General features: G+C 35.9%; 1 protein-coding gene across 1 annotated transcript in view; it reads right to left on the reverse strand.

Annotated features, from left to right (window-relative positions):
• Window positions 1-286: 286 nt before the first annotated feature.
• Window positions 287-20,649, reverse strand: part of TRPC6 (transient receptor potential cation channel subfamily C member 6) — a 78,582-nt gene continuing 58,219 nt past the window's right edge. The window contains exons 5-12 of the mRNA XM_053936411.1: window positions 19,098-19,311; window positions 17,108-17,335; window positions 15,113-15,377; window positions 14,093-14,288; window positions 12,558-12,761; window positions 6,537-6,620; window positions 4,110-4,185; window positions 287-3,323 (exon numbers count right to left, since the gene is read on the reverse strand). Of these exons, the coding sequence (XP_053792386.1) occupies window positions 3,172-3,323; window positions 4,110-4,185; window positions 6,537-6,620; window positions 12,558-12,761; window positions 14,093-14,288; window positions 15,113-15,377; window positions 17,108-17,335; window positions 19,098-19,311 (1,419 nt within the window). The 3' untranslated portion in view covers window positions 287-3,171. The remainder of the gene's footprint in view (window positions 3,324-4,109; window positions 4,186-6,536; window positions 6,621-12,557; window positions 12,762-14,092; window positions 14,289-15,112; window positions 15,378-17,107; window positions 17,336-19,097; window positions 19,312-20,649) is intronic.

A 20,649-nucleotide genomic window follows, 5' to 3' on the forward strand; every position in this document is an offset into this window, starting at 1 on the left:
GCATGATGAAATCTACTGACAATATTTCATAATTCAAGTTTAAGAAATAGGGGGAAAAAACATATATAAAGGCAATACTTCATAGTAGGTCTGGTTTAGATGTGGAAGCTGCTACAGAATTGCTGAGCTCAAGTAATTAACAAGGTTTAAAGAAAAAATGAAGTAGGTAGCAAGACTATCTTGTTATCCTGATAATTCACAAAAAAATCTGGAAATGCTTTCTCATCAAATTACTGTTTTATTAGAAACCAAAAGGAGAACTACGTAAGGTGAAAATTATCTGTTACTGCAGATGTTCTGAAACATCTAGCATCAGACACAGTCACAGGAGACAAAATACTTGGCCTTGAGTCTAATTAAGTATGAAAAGACTTCTTTTAAATGCTTTTTTAATATTAGTGTTGTTAGGAAATGAAAGTTTTTTACCGTATCAGTCTTCCCAGCAAGAGCAGCCAAAGTTTTCCAGTGAACTACCAAAATATTCATACAATGGATCACAAAGGCACTTTTAGTCTGGTACATTTAATTTTTTTTTAATCAGGATAATATATTTGGTATTGTGCTCATTTTTAATACTACATTGCTTGTCACACTACATTTGGCAATAGACCTCTTCAAATATATTTAACAAATTGTTCCATGAGTAATAACTACATATAAAATAGCTTCAATGATTAAAAAAATCCGTATGTATTTTCTTCATGAAATACAATATATACATTACGATCTTATAGTTTTAAGGTACATCAAATTTTTGGGTTTAAACAAATTCACAGTGTACATTTTACCTCTGTAATAAAAATCTTCACTTTAAAAGTGCCTGGATCTCAAACTGTGTATATGTATTTCCTCTCTCTGGGTTTATGGAGAGTGAGGGTTAACCATCAACGAGCACTACAGCAGATCCAAATTATGTATTCCAATGACCAAAAATTAAGATTTCTGATTACTGAAAGTGAACACTGACTGTCCCTCTGATCCCGATCAACAGATTTTCTGAAGAGCTTCTCTCAGATGGAAGATGTGCTTTGAGCAGCATGGCCTCTAACATAGCCCTTCAGTGGAGCTGAATGAACTGCCCACTATTTCAGAAAACCAGGTCCAAAATACTCAGGTGGAACTTCAATTTAGAGGGCAGTCCTGGCCAAGTGAGATGGCCAGGAACCATCCAGGAGCCAAAACGCAGTGAAGTTACCATCATGCTGCCTTCCAGCCTAAGGTCACACCAGTTGCCTGTGCTCTACTACCTTTGAATCCTCACTTTCCTCCTTCTCCCTCAGAGGAAGAAGACTTAGGAGTTTCTAAACCCTGAGTTCATTACACCTGAGGCCCACAGGACACACATTGCTCCCCATACTCCATTTGTGGCTAAATTTCCGTGCCAAGCACTTCCTCCAAAGCATGACAAACGCTCACGGGGCAAGCTGACCTCAGTCCCCTACCTCCACCTGTCTCCAAGTGATTTCAAAACCCATTTAATATATGGGTTTTTTCCCCTGAAAATACACAGTGATTCCATCAACAATTTTAAAAAACGAACTATCAATAAATCCATCTGGAAACTAATCTAGACCAAATAAAATAATCTCCAGCCTAAAAGGGAAAGGCAGAAACATTCTAATACATTCCACAGTAAGTAAGTTTCACAAAGCTAATTTTAAAGCAATTACTGACAAGCCTTTTTAAGTCTTGTTTCATACAAGTCTTTTACAGGTGTGTCATACACCTTGATGCCATGTTATAATTTTTCACAGCCCTTTCACTAATCTCAAAAAAGCCTTAAAGAGAAGCAGAGATGCCCAATGTAATGTGTGTTTATAACACTTCCAGAATTAGTGACTGTCCAAAGAGAGAAACAAATTACTGTATTAAGCAAGGGAAAAATTACATGGAATTTTTCCTGTTTATATCTGGAAAGTCAGAAACCAGCTGACTGTCCTGCATGGACATTGTTACACAACAAACAGCCAGACAGAGCATGGGATAGCTCATCTGCAATTTAACAGAAAGAGACTTTTAACTATTGCAGTGGGCAGGGTGAAAGTGTTGTTGGAGCTTTCCTTACCACAAGGAGTGAAGATTCTTCATTAAAAGAGTTCTAAAGAATACAGCACAAGAGCTGAGCTGTGACCGGTGGAAAAAAGGACGAGGGATGCAAATCCACAGAAGATGAGATTTCACGATTTTTTGCACCCAGATTATTTTGTTTGCTATCCATACGTCTAAAGAATATTTAATCATTTAAACAGGTTTAACATAGAGAAACATGGTCTCCCATGTATGACATTCCCAGAATTCAAAGAGAGTTTTGCACCACATTTTAGTATCTTCCACCTCAGATAAAAATGTTGCATTCAAACCCCTAATCTGTAGTTTGAGAGGTTCAGTTCAAGACATAAAAGCTGGAGAACTTGGGAATCCTGAAACAGACTGGAACATTAAGGGTTAATTATTTTGGACTAAAGAAGGTTTTCTTCCAGCCTCATAAATAGCTTTTTGTAGGTGAAAAATATTTCTTTCTTAATGCACTGACTCCCATTGGAACCTAGGCATCTCGCAGGATAGTCCAGTGCTGACAGGGATCAGTACGGGAAAGTACAACAGAGTGCTCTGAGTGTCCTGATATCTACCTCTACATGGAAATGTTCATAAGTTTATTTTAATATCCTACACATTCTTAAGAAAGGCAGTTAGTTTTTTTTTCTTTTTTTTTTTTGCTAGTTGGGAATGCTGGAAAAATTAAATAGCTTTTGATATATGTATGTATATAAAAGCCTGGATTTTTCTCTTTTGCTTCACTAAAATATATGTAAGAATGCTTACAAAATGAAATTTGCAAAAAATAAACAGTTAATATAGGAAAGTTTAGATCTATGCTTTCAATCTTTTGTGACTGAACTTATCAAGATTCCACTGGAATTCTAGCCAGTAAATTGAGTACTTAAATTTTCTCAGATCAACTATCCTTCAGCAGGTAAAGAATAAATATCTTTACTGAAGTGACATGGCCTCCCTACTGTAGACCTAGAGGATTTGCCACTGTGTTTTTTCAATGAAGAATTGGAATGATTTAATTTCTGAATATTTTTAAGAAATGTGAGCTAGACTTGAGGAAAACAGAAATATGGCTATAAGTGAATTGTTAACATTCTGTTGCATATCTTATTTCGGTTATCTCTTGCTTTCTTCTTCCTTAGAGTCAAGTGACAGTTTTTCTCCAAGTTTCCTTATAAGTTCTGCCAGATCTTCAGAATTCTGAGATTTTTCTTCAAGGAGTTCATACCGGAGACTTGAGATGTCCTGTTTAATTTCCTTCAATTCACCTGTAACACATTTTAAAAGATCACAATATTAAGAAACAAAAGAAAAAAACAGCATATCCAAATATCTCACAATTATGGTTTTTTCCAGTATTTCTTTGTTGAAACAGAAAAAGTAGATATTCTGCTGCCCATTGGTGAATCATAGGATAGTCTGAGTTGGAAGGGACCCACAATGACCATTGAGTCCAGCTTTAAGTGAATGGCCCAGACAGGGATTAAACCCAAAACCTTAATGTTATTAGCATCATGCTCTGACCAGCTGACCTAACCTCAGTGGAATTGTGTCTTGGGGATAGGAATATGAAGATACAGTTCAGGAATCAAACAAATCTGAAGGCAAAAGTGTGAGAGACCATGAGTTCACAAAAGTCACATATCTATTTGATGGAAGATGCTGTTCTGCTGCAGGAGAGATCACTGAATCATTTGGGTTGGAAAAGACCTCTAAAATCACTGAATCCAATCATTAATCCAGCACTGCCCAGCCCACCAGATCTTTAAGGAACTAGATAATCTTTAAGGGCCCTTCCAAACCAAATGATTCAATGATTATATTATTACTAGATGTAGCAACACATTTTAATGCTTGTCAGATCAGTGATAGTTTCTGATGGGAGAGAAGACACAGAAATCCCATCTTTCAATAGTATGTTAATTTTACCTCTTGCACTTGTAAACATGTGAAGTGGATTAAGTATTTTGGAAATATAAAATGTTTGACGCTGGCGCAAACCAGGACAATAATCACTTTCTTTGATGAAACATACAATTTATCAACATACTCACCTTCATTGACTTCATCACTTTCCTTATCTATCTGAGCTTTCAACACATATCTTTTAATAAGACGCTTCATTATTTTCTGCAGAGAAAAAAGAAAGAAAGGAAAAAGGAGTTGGATTAGTATTGTTATGACATTTCAAAGTAAGAGCTCTTGTCCTGATTTCAGCTGGGACAGAGTTCATTTTCCTCTTCGTAGCTGGTACAGTGTGAGTTTTGGGTTTAGTATGAGAATAGTGTTGATAACACATTAGTGTTTTAGTTGTTGCTGAGCAGTGATTACCCAAAGGCAAGGACTTTTCAATGCCTCATGCTCTGCTGCTGAACAGGTGCATAGGAAGCTGGGAGGGAGAATGGTTGGGACAGCTAAACCAAGCTGGCCAGAGGAATATTTCATACCACAGAGTATCATGCTCAGTATAGAAACTGGGGGAGGCTTGGCCTAGAAGGGTGATCACTGCTCCTCTGTCTCTCCTTTTCATTACTACTGCTACTACTATTTTTTTTTTTTTTGCTTTATTTAAATTAATGAAGTATTATTATCTCAACTCACAAGTTTTACCTCCTATGATTCTCCTCCTCATCCCATGCTCTTGGAAAGGGCAGTGTGGGGGCAGTGAGTAAGCAACTGTGTGGTACTTAGTTGACAGATGGGGTTAAATTATGACAACTCTTTTACCTTCTGTTGCATTCAGATACTACAGTGTAGAACTTGACGGGTAAAAGAAATTGTATGTAAAAATCTCTGCTTTCATCTACAGGTGATATTTAACCTTTATGATTCTGCATATACTTTAAAGTTAGAGAACTAAACACAATCTTATGAATGGTATAATTCATAAGCCTTAACCTACTACTGGAGCCTGTAAGAACTATTAATACAGTTGCATCTTTGTCCTCCAAGTAGATGAAGCCATCTGGCCTTTATTGCTACCCAAAGATGATAATGATCCTGCTTAGCAGTACTAGTTGCTAAACCCTTTTGTTGTTAGTTTATTTGAACCTATTTTGATATATTTGCTAAGTTATGTTTTCCCAGTGTAGGGCTTGCTTAGAGAAAATGGGATCCAAAATTCTAAGTAATTTAAGTGTCTCAGCTGGGACTCATCTAACCAAAGACCGATATTTTCTAAGGTAAATATACATATCTGTCATCTTTATTTCCTTCTATGGATAAAATGAGCAAACCTGAGAGAACAGTTCATCTGAGACAACTAAAACTGATCAAATAGCTCATACCACGAGAATGACCAACCTCTCTGCTAATAATAAGGGGAATCTAGGCCAACAAATTCATTGTAAATTTTACCTTTCCAGGAGAAAATGAATTTTGGCCCTGATTCCCCAACAGTTCAAATTACTTAAAGAAGAACAAGGTATCCAAGTATGTTTTAGGATTTGTATTTCTTGCCTTTGGGTTTAATGTTTTCATAGGATATAGTTCATGACAACACAATACTTTTCCATTTTAAGATATAAAACATTCATAGATTTATATGTCTGCTTTTGTCTCCACAATAATAGAGCTGACCAGAGCTGGTTTTGAGGTGAGTCATCCCAGATTAGTGGTCCCAGGCCATCACTACAGTCACCCTTGAAGGTCAGCAGCTGTACTGTTTATTATAATAATCCAAGAATGTTTCAAATACAAAGCCACACTACATGTTTATGGGGTAGATTTTTAATCTTAGTACCTATCCCTGCATCATAATGAAATTGGCTGTGAAAAAGTGAGGGAGTTTCTGGAACAGAATCCTGTAGACACTGCATAACATAAAAGTGGAGTGGAGCTAGCCTGCCCAAGGGAAAATCTCTATTTCTGTCTTGTGGTCAATAAAGAATACTCATTTTCTGTACTCTTTTTAATTCAATTTATCTTTTTATATTGCCCAGGCAGATCTTGCTTCTTCCTTTCTACCCACTTTGTAGTATTACAAGAAGGAAAGAAGCAGTCTCTGGACTAGAACAGCACAAAGGCTCATTGCAGTTGTTTAGGAGGCAAAGGAAAAGCAGACTTCATTGATAGGATAAAGGCTGACAGATACTTGCAGTGCTTGAGGTATTTGTATGTAGAGGTGTGCCACAATAAGCTGATCTGCTTCAGCAAATGGAATGGGAAGATTTTGGGTTTATTTTTGGATTTCTCAATTCACATTGTGCAGTTGAGGACTCAACTCTAAAATTAAAAACATTTTTCTAAAGCACATAAATACATTGCACTATAAGGGTACCATTTAAGAAACAAAGAGGAGAGAAAAAAACCCTCAAAATTGTACTGCAAATACCTAAACCATTTCATTTTTTTCTGATATATACAAGGTCTGTGTATTTATTCTTGACTCATGTTGCTTAGTATAAATTCAAAACTGCCCTCATGCCATCAGTCTGCCAGTTCTACTTCTTGATTTTATTTAAAAATAAACTGTTTTTTACCTGATATTGTCTTGGAGGATTGTTTAAACTGTTTAAGTGGATTTCATCTGAGCTTCTTATACTTGATTGCTTCCTCTGACCAAGCTGAAACAGAAACATTATTATAGTACAAAATAAATAGAAGATCAATATGTATATCTCATGTATATATCTTGTGACAGAAAACCTAAGGTTTTCAGCACAAAATGGTGAACTGGGACTCAAGCTGAATGACTGGGCTGCAGTAAGTGAACAGAAACTGCAAAAACAAATGGTATTACTTTAGATAAAGAGCGGGGCCAGTTCAACAAGTAACAGTGCAAGAAATATAAATATTGATGGATGTGGATGACGAATAAGTGGGACTGTCACTAAAAATTCAGTTCTCTGAAATTATACCTGGTCTAACAAAAAAATACTGTTTCAAAGGACAGAACTATCAGTGAAGTGTATCAGATCCTGTGGGGTCGTTCTGTGTTTCCATTGAATTTCTCTATGTTGTGTCCAAATATATCGAGCACCTACTGCTAAGCAGACTGGGGCACTTCGAAGCCTGTTAAATACTCTGTGGGATATGCTGGGATATCATTTGTTGGGGGCAAAAAAGGGGCAGGATTCAATGCTTACACCGCTGTACACTGGGAATAATTTAAATACTATTAGATTTTGTTTAGGATTCCATAGAATCACAGAATGGTTTGTATTGGAAGGGACATCTAAAAACAGGTAGTGCAATGCCCCTGCCATAGGAAGGGACACCTTCTATTAGATCAGGCTTGTATTTTGATACAAAAATTTATTATATCCATTGGTAAAATATATTCATTAGCAATTAATATAAAGTGTACACTAAATTAGGGCATTGTTTTGTTCTTTAGAAAGATTCACAAATCTATTTGCCCATACTTTTAAAAAAAATATATTTGTCTATTCAGACTATGTTTATTTGACTAAGCAAAAGTAATCATAAAAGATAAATAGCATAAACATATAAAACAATATTTCTCTTATATATTAATCTACATGTGGATGTAAATTAACTATGTCTAAAAAGGGCAAGTCACTATTTTTTCGTGCTTGAATAAAGCCACTTCAGATAGTTTGAATATATATTAGAAAATATAATATTATCAAAATGTTTTAACTTAAACTAGGTATCTGATTTATAATAAAAAAATAATGGCTAGTGAGTTTACACAATCACTATGTAATCACTATGTTTTCCAGGATTTTAGAATTAGTTATACTCTATCTTGGGACTCATCTATAATACTGAGTTAAAAAAGGAAAACAATCTTCCTGCTATTTCAGCTCCTGGATTTCTCATGCACCATTTTTGGAAATAATATAGTAGAATAAGAGTAAGACCATGCTTCCTCTGCAGCAGCAGAGGGAAGTTGCCTTGGGTATTTACTATGTATTTTATTACATATTTTAAAAGGAATGTGTCATTCTGGTTACCAGTTTCAAACTTATGTTACATTGTTTCACCTCAAAAGTTAATCCGCTGCTCAATTACAGTTTGATTTTCACTTGAAATAGCAAAATTGGTAATATGTGGTGAGATGAGTTATGACACTGCAAACTTGTAAAACCAGGCTCACTGTAGTGCCTTTATCTTAATCTTCACCCTCTAGCACATTTTTTAAGATAATAATGTACTTTTAGTTAGCTACAGAGTGAACCTTGAAAGCTGCCAGGTAAATCATAAGTGTGTAACTTCATTAGATCTTCCTACGTGGAAGGACACAAGATCCACTGCAAATTGCTGAATGACCACTTGGTGGCAGAGACTGCCAAGATTTCATTATAACATCTAATAACATTTTTAAACTCTCTTTAAGATCTCTTTAAATTCTCTTTAAGCTTCCTGCCTATGGCTTTTTTCTTTCTCCAAAATTAGTACTAGAGTACACTCAGGCAGTCACATTGGTGACTGACCTAGAATCTGTATTTTTAAGCTAACATTTATTGAATATGGGTAACCAGAGGGGAAATGATGTAAACTAAATAAAACAAAGATATAAATCCCAACCAAAATAACTCTTCTTCTAGAGTGTGGGGTGAAATACGAAATATGGATCACTGCTCTTTGAAAACACTTTCATCTTTAAACTTGCCTCTCATTTCATTATTATCTTATATTACTTAAAATACAATGCAATCAGAATAGTAATTAAATGATTGTAGCTGTTTTCTTTAGCACTTTATTGATGTCTTAAATCAGAAGCTGCTGTCAACTTGCAATTCCAAAAAATTGTACTTGGGTCAAAAAGGAGGGTTTCCAGAAAGTGACTCAGTTTGCGCTCCTATAACCAGACGTCACTTGTGAAAATTTCAGAAATACTGTTTTACAATAGGAAAGTTAAAGTTAACATATTTTTCTTGTTTGAGTGAGGGCTTAAAGCTACTTCAATAAATAGTTGTCCCTTACTTCTTTTCTGAAGGGTCATGTTTAATGAACAAAATTAAAATATATTATCTCTCACTGCTGATTTTTAGCTCAGGAAGATGAACAAGTTCTGTGACACTTGAACAATAAATTTTCTCAATCCCAAGGCAATTTTAAAATTTAAAACAGTGGTCAAAGTAGTTTGTTTTTTTTTTTTAAACTCTCCTTTTCCTTCATTTCTTTAGTCCTTTTCATTGGTTTGAGTTTCTTACTCACTTGAAGTTTAAAATGCCAATTTTAGCCCGAAACAAGAAATCTATGGATTTTAATAAGCAGCCTGAAAAAAAACATCTTCACAGTATTTAGTATTGTATTTAGATATGTCTCAGGAAATTAATTTCTGGTGTACTATACTTTGAACACAGCTATATAAATTACTTGCTGTTTAGCACTGACAGCATCTGGCTTCGTTTTCTGCTAGCAATAATCAGGGCAGAGCTGGATCTAGGAGTAGTATTTCCTTCCTTCCCACCCTAATCCTTGTCTTCCCACACACTCTGAAGCTGCTGCTGTTTTTGCACTGAGAAGATGCAGGCTCTGCAGCAGAACAACCCACAGGCTGGGTCTGAATCAGTAAACTCCAGTGTGTGTTAACATTATTGGGCACTGCAATGCAATGTCCTCCATCAGTAAACTTTTACTGTCCTGCCAGGTAGGACTCACACCAGAACAACCTTCTATCTTCCTAGGCACAGTTTGGCAACTGGAATGGTTTGGAGACAAGAGGTTTCCTACTTTGTGAGATAAACTACCTGAATTGGCCTCAATACTCAGATAAGCTACCCATGTTATACTAGCACAAACACAGCCATCAAGTCTTAGGTGTGGTCTTGCCAAATCTTTCCTCATCTTTCCACAGCTCATTTTATTTATAGTAGCTCCCTGCACAGGTAGATCCTTGCTCAGCAGTCTTAGCAGCATCAACTTGCTCAGCACTAAGTGAATCAAAAGTCAAAATCCCAAAAGCCTGACAGTGCCTTTGAGAAGATGCTATGACAGCCACAACAATAATGAATTGTCAACACTGGACCAAAAGGTAACACAAAACCACTTTAGCTACTTCTTGGAAGTGCACAGGATGGCAATATCTAATAGATCCAGATAAATTCAGCATGTAGCAGCCCAAAAGGTAAGTAAAAATGTAATCATCTGCCAGTATCTGCTGCAAAACCTGAGAAATTAATAAATACGACTCAGACGCTTTATGTTTTTCAATGTAAAAGCTTTTTTTTCTTAATTTGATTAGCAGTTTTATAGCTGCTTTGGCTGGGGAGTAAGCACATTTCATTTAGGATTAGTTATACTAAAATCTTCACTGAGTGTAAAGCATTAATATTTGAAGACTTAAAATTAATTCAGGGTTAGGAAAAAATCTGATAAACAATGTTTGCATTCCTACAGCTCTCTTTCAGAGGGACTGCTGTAAAAGCTGACAAACCTGCTACTGCTTTATGTAGAACTGGTAATTATTACACTTTGCACCTTCCTAGAAACATGCTAGAAAATATGAATTGCTAGGTTTGAATGGAATGATAAAAATACATCTTCTTTCCTTAGTCTGTATAATTGAGACTTATAAGAGTACCTGTTTTATGGGAACATAAATTTCATGCTAAAATGTCATTAATACAAGCTTGTAACCTACTTACATGCTTTTCAAATTCACAGAGTGAGTGAATTAGGAAAAGAAACATTTGTTGTTTTCCACCACCACTCAATTTTAAGTTTATATGCATCTCCTCAAATGCTCAATATTTTAGTGATGGCTTTATTACTCACAGAGGTTTTAAAATCAGGTTGCATCAAGCAGCTTGAAGAAAAGTTTTGCAAATGTCAGATTCATTAAAAACCTGAGCAAATGCACTTGTCGTTTCTGTTAGGTCCTAAATATATTAGAATTAGATTTTCCAAATAAAATGAAGTGAGATCTGTGAAACACTAGAAAAATTACTGGTGATAGAGATGAGACACTTGAACTTAATAACAATTTTGACTTTGATGACAATGTTTGTAATACCTATATTTGTTTTCATAAACTGTATAAACTTACCCAGAGGCAGAGGATTTTTCCCTAAAGTCAATATTTTCCTTCTGGGATTGTAAGCATTTTTTCTCTTTTACTCTTCAACTATTAAGTGTGAAAAATGTGCTGGTCACACTGGTGACAGAGAACTGACAGATGCATGTAAATGCTTTACTGGTCCCCAGTCTAATGACTCTTGACTACAAATTCAAGAACTCTCAACCTTGAACAGGCCTCTGCTCACACCACAGCCCATATTAACAAAGATCCTTGCACACTTAAATTTCCATTGAAAAAAAATTTTTTAGCCACCATGACAAATCCTTTCCCTTTTTTTTTTTTTTCTGTATGTTAGCATATGCTCATTGGTCTACTCACTACATCTGATCAGCTGCCTTGCACAACTTTTCTTCCCTAACACGTTACAATAGTGCTAGAATAGTGCCAGTTTTTACATTTCCAATACCACCTAACATTCCATGTTTTTCTAAAGCAATTGAAATGATCTATACCAAGACAGTACAGGAAAAATATACTGACTACAAACTAAGCAAGTCCAATGAATCAACTCAAGTGCTTTTTACTAAAGCTGTGTAAGTAAAGCATGTAGCAAAATATTCTACAATAAAAGCAAGGGGCATTTTCAGTGGAAACAGAGACAGGCCACCAAGGGGGGACTTTGGAAACTGCCCAGGCATGTGAGGATGGTGTTAGGAAAGACAAAGCTTGCCTTAGATTGACATTTGCAAGGGCAATAAGAAAAATTGCTACAACAGCAATGTAAAGCAGAACAAGGAAAATGCAAGCCTATTGCTCAGTGGGGAAAGGGATTTAAGTGACAGTTGGATGAAGGTAAGAATGAGGGACTTGATGCTTTTTTGGCCTCGGGCTTCATCAACCATCTCTCAGGCCTCTGTGCTTAGTGAAGTAATTTGAGGAGACAAGAAGAACTTGACCCAGGCAAGTCCAGAGTACATCTCAGGGAGCAGATGCACCCCTTGTAAATATGCTATCATCTCTGAAAGACCACAGGTATTGGGAGAGTCCCCAAAAGCTGGGGAAAGGCAAATGTCAGATCCATCTTCAAAAAAAGTGAAAATTTTGATCCGAGCAACCCTGGGCCACTCAACCTCCCTTCAGTAACTGGCAAAATAATGGAATGAAAAATGAAACTTCTTGGAGCACATGCAAGAACAGATGGTGACTGGAAAAAGCAGGTGTGTATTTATGAAAAGTAAAATCTGTCTGACTATCTAGATGGCATTCTGAGATAAAATGACTTGCAGATAAGAGGAAAGCAGGAGATGTCATTTGACCTGAACTTCACCAGGGTTTTTGACTATTCTGTTCTATTCTATTCTATTCTATTCTATTCTATTCTATTCTATTCTATTCTATTCTATTCTATTCTATTCCATTCCATTCCATTCCATTCCATTCCATTCCATTCTCCCACATTAGTGACTGACTTCAGTATTAATTAAGTATGTTTGGAAATTAATGAATAAAGTTAAAAATTTGCTTTATCTTCTAAAATTATCAGTCAGTTTATACAAGAAAAAATTACCTTGTTCATCTCTGCATCTTCCTGAAAGCTTTTCTTTTGGCACAAAAATGGTTTAGAAATACATTTTTTAATTCTGATTAGGAGATAGAGCAAAGATTTTGGGCTTGGCACTAAATTGAAGGGTACTGGAAGAGTTCTCCCTTCTTCAAAGTAAGAAAACCAAAGTTTAGCCCTTGCAAATTTCCATTCTACATCAGCATCATCCTATAAAACAGAAACATAGTAGTTAAGACACTGTTAATACCACTTTGACTATTGAAGATGCTCTAGCTGAACTTTATGTGTGTTTTAAGTGTAATTGGATGAAGTAAATCACAAACAGATCAAGATGTATGAAAATCAAAATTTCAATGAATGGAACTGTTCTTATTAATCCATTTAAAATAATGCAATTGCAGAAGAACAGAATGGATTTAATTTAAATATTGTTTATTCCAGAGTGAGTGCTAATAGTCTGCAATACAGGATCACAATGACAGACTCTATTACTAGTCTATAGACTATTACTTTAAACATGGAGTTAAAAAAGATGAGGTGATTCTTACCTAATTCCTTCAATTTTCTGAAATATATGATTAAACCAGATATACGACCATCACCATGGTTTATGTTTATCATTTATGATCATCAAAACACTCACTTTATTTCCCCCTGTAAAGTTTAAGAGGGTTTTCTGCAGGAAGGACTGACATCAGGTCAAGGTCATGATTCAATATTGCTGTACCTCTTTTCAGAAGCTGTTTTGTCCAGTAACTGTATTTTTAATGCTCCAAACCTGATATATTTGCCCTGTGGCCTCCTGATCCAGAAGAATGTGAGCATTCCTAGAGAACGTGTTGCTCTTGCTCAAGGTTGACAAAGCCCCAGTCAGAGCCCAGAATGTGGGACCAAAGTGGAGTCAAACCTGAGTTTAATGCTTTGGCAAGAGCATCCCCATGGAAAGTCTGGGATGGCCCAGCTCCTGGAGATCTGCTTACTTTTTTCCTAAACAGTGATAATGATTTAACCTTCTCTTTTCCATGGAATGCAAAAGCTCATGTTGGATTTCAGTAGCCCTGCTGATTACTTGGCCAAGTAAAGTTTTGTTCACTGCAGAGGTCTAGAGCAACACTTGCTTCAATGAAAGAAGAACACAGGATGCTGGAGACCTGCCTGCAAGGTCAAGGCACAGGTAAGAGAACATCCTTGCAGCAAGAAGGACACTTCTCAAGTAATTACTTCTCAAGTAAATGAAGCAAATGAAAGATCACAAAGTCACACCATGCAGCCCATACTCTTCAGGAACATAACACAGTTCACCAGTAGTTTCTTATTCCAGTCTGGTTCTTACTATTGCAAGCACATGCAGACAAGTAATTGCCAGGTATCTTATAATAAAAATGAACAGTGTAATTAATATTTTCTTCTAAAATATTCCAAAAGCTTATGTGATACTTGTCTTAAATCAGATGTCAACAAGAAAATTTTCCAGGAGCCTGAGACAATTAGTTGAAACAGTAAATAGGGTGATATTTCATCATAAATGGACTTTTTACCTCAATTTCCTGGAATGAACTGTTGATCATTGCGATTAGCATGTTCAGTAAGACGATGACCATGGTAACATTATAGACTCCATAAAGAACATAACCAATATTTTCAATAAATTTGTGTTTATAATTGATAACAACAGATTTAACTTCTGAGAGTCCAAATATAGCCCAGAACAATGTTTTGAAACTTTCTTCAACACTAAAAGGAGAAATTGGACACATGCATATGTTACTGAAGAAAAGCTGTATATTCTTATTGTAGAAATTGCCAGTTATCATTTTTATACAGTGTACAAATTTTTCCATTATCATAATGTTGAACTCCACCTCAGTGCATAAAAGCAGACTGTCTAATTCCATGGGTACATGCTGTTTCCTAACACAAGATTCCTAACACTTAGGACTAACAATAAAATAATCTGATTCAGATCAGATGTTTTTAGGAATCATATATCCATCCTCAAAAGAATATTAAAATTATTCACTTGTTAAATAATTTAATCTACATGCTACAAGCTTGCTGTTAATATGAAAATAAATTTAAAAAGTAATTAACCTGTAAATACTTTATTTAAATTGCACCAATAGTTTACTTACTGGGAATTATTTCACCATTAATATGACAAATATTCCAAAACTATGAAGAAGACAGGATATCTGATGGCAAATCATCAATTTCCAAAAAAAATTACTCTTATGGACCATAATCTTCCAGCTGAGTTTTTACTATTCCACAATTCCAGGTAAAGTCACAGTGTGGAAATAGTGATTTTTTTTTTAGGTTAGTTAATCTAAATGCATGTTATTTCCCCTGATCAGTTTATAAATAAACATAAGTCCAAATCTCTGAGGCACTTTTTCCTATTTATCTCCATCTGTTTGAAGACTTGTTTTCTCTTGCTTTGATAAAGAGATCTCAGTTCCCCACATCCAAAAATATAGTAGCATTGCAAAGAACATTTAGTATTTTACAGAATTATTGCTAAGAAAAAAAAAGGTTACAATTTAATCAATTGTACTTACGTTGTGAATGCTTCATTTTGTTTTGCCCCCAGATAGTAGGAATAGAGATTAAACATGCCTATCATGAAAGCCACAAACACCATGATAAATATCACCATAAACTTGAAGATGTCTTTCACGGTTCTCCCAAGTGATATCTGCAGTGGTCCAAAGCTTTCATTAGCTGGTAAGATGTAGGCTATCCGTGAGAAACTTAACACCACTGCAATTGCATACAGCCCTTCAGAAATTATCTGAGGATCAGACGGATCCCAGTTTATTCTGGCTGGAAACAAAAGATGAGAATTCCTGTCAGTATAACATGTGCTTATGTATAGGAGGCCTTTTTGGACCACCTGCTGCCAGTACTCTGCCTAATGTAGCCCAGGATACCACTGGCCTTCTTTGCTGCACAAGCCCATTGCTGGCTCATGTTCAACCTGGTGTCCATCAAGTTACGTTTGCTAACCTATGAAAAAAACTGGCATTAAATACTCACTATTACTATCATCCATACACAGAAGCTCTTCAAGCAGACTTCAGTGTACCTGCATACATGAAAAAATGCCTTAACTAGTTGCTTTTAGGATTCACGTGAAATTCATAACTTTCCAGGCAAATTTATAAGACCACAACTTAGTGTGTTTCAGAATATATACATTTTAATTGCTATGCTTTTCTGCAGTCTCGATAATGCAGAAATGCAACCTTATCAGAAATAGTATCTGAAGCACAGAATAGAGATGGAAATTGATATAATTCAGTATCTAGAGAAAAATATCTAATAATGGTAAGAGAGATGTAGTGGTGTTGAGTGAACACAAGTCAACAGTGCTTTTCTTTTTTTTCTCGTTTGGGCAAAATACCTTCTAGGACTTCCCAAATATACCACACAAATTTCTTAACATTTTATCTCTTACTGGTAAAGAAAGTGGATTGGGAAATATTAAAGAAATATAATAGAGTCTCTGAGCAAATAATATATAAAGGATACATTGGCTTTGCTGGCAAAGTAGGTTTAAGAACTTCCTTCATCTCATTGCACAGTTCTCTCCCTGCAGTACAGTACATTCCATTCAAAGCTACACCACCACAAACTGGTTGCAGGACAGTATTGTGTAACTGAACAGACTAAAATTATCTATAAAAAGGGTGGGTGACAGTGAATTTATTTTGGTATTAGTTCATTTTGGTGCTGTCTAGAACAGTCTACAAAAAGATGTACAAACACAGCCAGGGGAACTATGATCCAATAGTGGAATTATAGAATCTGCTGAGTCAGAAGGGACCCTTGAGGATCATTGAGTCCAGCTCCTGGTCCTGCACAGCACTGTCCCCAGGAGTCACACCATGTGCCTGAGAGCATTGTCCAAATGCTTCTTGATCTCAGACAGGCTGGTGCTGTGACCACTTCCCTGGAGAGCCTGTTCCAGTGCCCAACCACCCTCTGGGTGAAGAACCTTTTCCTGATATCCAACCTAAACCTCCCCTGACACAACTTCAGCCCATTCCCTTCGGTCCTGTCACTGGTGACCACAGAGCAAAGATCAGTGCCTGCCCCTCTTCTTCCCCTCACAAGGAAGCTGTAACTGCAGTGAGGTCTCCCCCCCCAAGCTGAACAGAGCAAGTGACCTCAGCTGCTTCTCATATGAGTTCCCCTCAAGGCCCTTCACCATCCTCATTGCCCTCCTTTGGACACTCTCTAATACTTTGATGTCTTTTTTATATTGTGGCACCCAGAACTGCCCCCAGCACTGGAGGTGAGGCCGCCCCAGTGCAGAGCAGAGCAGGACAATCCCCTCCCTTGCCCGGCTGGCCATGCTGTGCCTGATGCCCCCCAGGACAGGCTTGGTCCTCTTGGCTGCCAAGGCACTGCTGGCTGATGTTCAACTTGCTGTAAGGATAAGAAAGAAGCAGTGGGAATTTCTTCAGTACTACATTGTGAAATTATGGTATTGGAGACTTATTAAAAGAAAATCAGTTTGTTTCGGCCCAATAAGTGTGCAATCAACTCACCCAAGGTGTAGTATTTTATGTTGGGCTCCAGTGTTGGACTTGTCAGATCTTTCATATTTGCATCAACGATGTTCTGAGCTCTGGATGCATGCCAAAATGCCATAAACCTTGCTATAAATGATGCTGCAAAAATTGCTAACATTCCAAAATCAAGCATATTCCATAACTCAAACAGGTATTCCTTTGGACCTTGAGACCAAATTTCTTTACATTCAGACCATATCATACCTGTGTAAGACAGAACAGAGAAAATAGTGTGTTGTTTATTCTTCATGCTCGTTTTATATTTTTATTATATATAGGACATGCTCTTGGTTTCAGTCAAACTCAAAACTATTTTGATCAGTGGGAGTTCAAAATTAAATCCTTGGACCTGCAAATTCATATACATTCTGAGACTTCTTTCTCATCTGAGTAATAATAACAATCTTTCAGACTGCTTTTTCCTGTAAAACTACAAAAGCTTTCCACGAGGAAATGGGGAAATGGGATATGAGTGTTACCATCTGTTACAGACACAGGACGAGACGAGAAGAGCAGAAATGCTCTGGCAAGAACATATAGTGGTGTTAGAGCTAAAGCATAACTCAAAATTTCTTACTTGCCATTACCCTGGGTACAGTCTCTCTTATATATGTGACAAATGATCATGAAAGTAAGTCTCAGACCTAATCCTTCTTCAATAGGACAAAGGTATCTTTTTGATTCCTAACTACTGTCCCTTAGTAATAAAATGAAAGTACATTATCAGCTTATGACAGCTTTTTTTATTGTGAAAATCCTTTTTTCTTTTCAAGGTAAAAATGATGTAATTATGAAGTACAATTTTAAAGAGTTAATAACTGAATGGAATAATGTCACTAATTTTTACACTTATCAAATTGAAAGCACTTTTCAGGTAAGGACAATAATAATGTCAATTACAGTAGCTAAATTCAATGTCACATCTGTATGCATGAATCAATTTTTCATAAACTGTCTTATGCATGACACTGATACAAAAATAAATTAAATTAGGAAAGTAGAACTTCAAATTGGGAATTTATTATTTACTTCTTTATTATCAGATGAAAATATTGATGTTTATAGACTTTGGAAATCTAAGGGCTATATTATTCCTAAAATACTAAATTATAATAATTTGTAAATAGTTTTACAATGTAATAAGTAAATACTGCCAAGGTCTTTTAAAGCTATAAGAATCAGTTGGTATACAAATTTCAATCACAGTCAGCTCTAAAAAGCAAAATACTTTATAGCGCATAAGCTCTTGAATTGAGAGCTTGAATTTAGCTTTCACTTTTTACTGACTTAACTAACAACCAGAACCCAGATGCTTAAAATATTTGGGCATCTAAACCCTACTGGACTCAAAGGAAGTAGACTTGTAAGTAAAAATCTGACCGCTAAAATATTTTGGAAGGTCTGCGCTCAAGTTCTGATGCTGAAGAGTTCTACATCACCAAGCTGAATGGGTCAGCTCAGAGTACTGCTCATAGCATTTCATTCCTGTTTTGGGATGGAAAAATCTACCACCAAATCTTCAGGGACCTATATTCTTCTCTTTTGTCACTAATATATTCAGCTAAGCACTATTAGTTCTGCAGGCATGCTTGCAAAATAAGAGAATAAGAGACAATTGGACAAAAAATATTGGCTCATCAGGTAAAAAATCTTTCCTCTTGGAAGCTCACACTGGGACTCATCCACCCCAAAAACTGGTAGACACTTTGCGCTGATATTTGTAAAACTGAATTAATTAATATTAAGTTAATATAGATTTCACCTAAGTACTTAGTCTGCATGTTTGTGATCAACACATGAATCCTGCTGCCATCCAATAAAAAACACAAGGCCCATGTGGGAAGGCAGACAGTTGAATAGACTCCCTTCGTTGCAATTTTTACACAAAATATTAAAAGGAAAGGATTCAGTTGGGTTCAGCTTCACTTGTAATTATAGCAAGACAAATTGAAGCAAAATTTTTTACCTACTACCCAAGAAATAATAAGCATCTCCATCCATGAGAAACAGGATGTTTTCATCCTAAAAAGCTGTTTTACATTGTCTGTTGTTTCATTAGGTCGGAGTTTGGTGCCGTCAAACCTGTCAGCTGCATTCATGACAAGCAGACCAAGAAAAATGGTGAAAGAGGCTGCATGGGCTACAAACTTCATAAATGGTCCACGCATTATCCTCCCCAGCTGCAACAGAGATTAACAAACACAAGGATATAGCACTGACTGATTCCAAATAAAATGTTTATAAAAAGAGTAGTAACACAGATAATCATATATTTCAATAATACAAAGAAACAAATATTTGAAAATGTTTGTATACTATGATGCCCTGTTCATAGTCATCTTTAGAAGTTTCTACTGATTTGTTATTTTCAGAGGAATAATCCTTCAGTTTCACTGTTAGGATATTGGCAATAGATTAACAGTGAAACTGAAATGAAAAAATATAAAATATACATTTTAACTCAGTGATTTGAAAGAATACTTTAATTATTTTGTGGCATCCATGTCTATTCTAGATAATCAAGAGAAAAATCTATTAAAGTTGTTGAATTTCTTAATACTAGCCAGCTTCACTCTGAGGCAAGACAGAAAATAAGATTTTGACACACTTACTAAAAGCATTATCACTATGAGTGAATTATGAAGAAAAAATCCCCTTTCCTGACTGATGTGATACTCAATTTAGCACAGTTTTCCCAACTTATTTTCTTTTTTTAAAAAAGTCGTGACATCTCAAAAGGGTATATTTGTAGTTCTGTAGAGTTTTAATTTCCTCCTAACTTGTACAAAGGAAAAGTTCTCAGCTTTGTAATGACTATGAACAACTTAAAAAATGGTTTAGTGCAACACTTTAAAACCTGAAAGTTCCATACAAACTCACATGAAGCTGAACTTTTAGCAATTCTTTATTTTTGAGAGTGCCTGTATTAATATTGAAAGTCTTAGCTTGTCCACCAAGTTGGCAGCAGCAGAAAAGTACTTTTTAATTTTAGACTGACTGCATTTGTATATGACAAATAAATCACTGAAAAAGGAAAATAACAAGTAGGTAAGTCACTGCTACAGCAGAAAATCAATCACTAAAATGTGTTGTTTCTCAAGGCGTTTTAAGAGAAAACTAATCATAAACCCCTAGTCATAAAACCAAAAAGTGAAAATAATGCAAGTATTTTTATTGTCTAGATTGAAAGACATGAAAAAAATATGGCAAAACATAAAAGGCTACAGAGTTCAACCTGCTAGAATTGTGGATCTCATACTGCAACATTTTGAACAATCCTTATAGGAGGCCATTTGTCCTTCTAACATACTTTCAAGGGAAATTTTCCATTGGTTCCACTCAACAGGGATACTGGCCAACTGAAACAGGGATTCAACACAAAGCTCAGTGAAGTCAGAAATTGCAACCCATCTTTATTGGAAAGGTTTTCCATACTACTTATAAACCAAACCGGATATATTGGCAGCACCTAATACCAGACAGAGCATTGCAAGTGAATGCAGGTTAGGTTGTGTAAC

The sequence above is a fragment of the Vidua chalybeata genome, chromosome 2, assembly GCF_026979565.1.
Source record: "Vidua chalybeata isolate OUT-0048 chromosome 2, bVidCha1 merged haplotype, whole genome shotgun sequence".
Classification (NCBI taxonomy): Eukaryota; Metazoa; Chordata; class Aves; order Passeriformes; family Viduidae; genus Vidua; species Vidua chalybeata.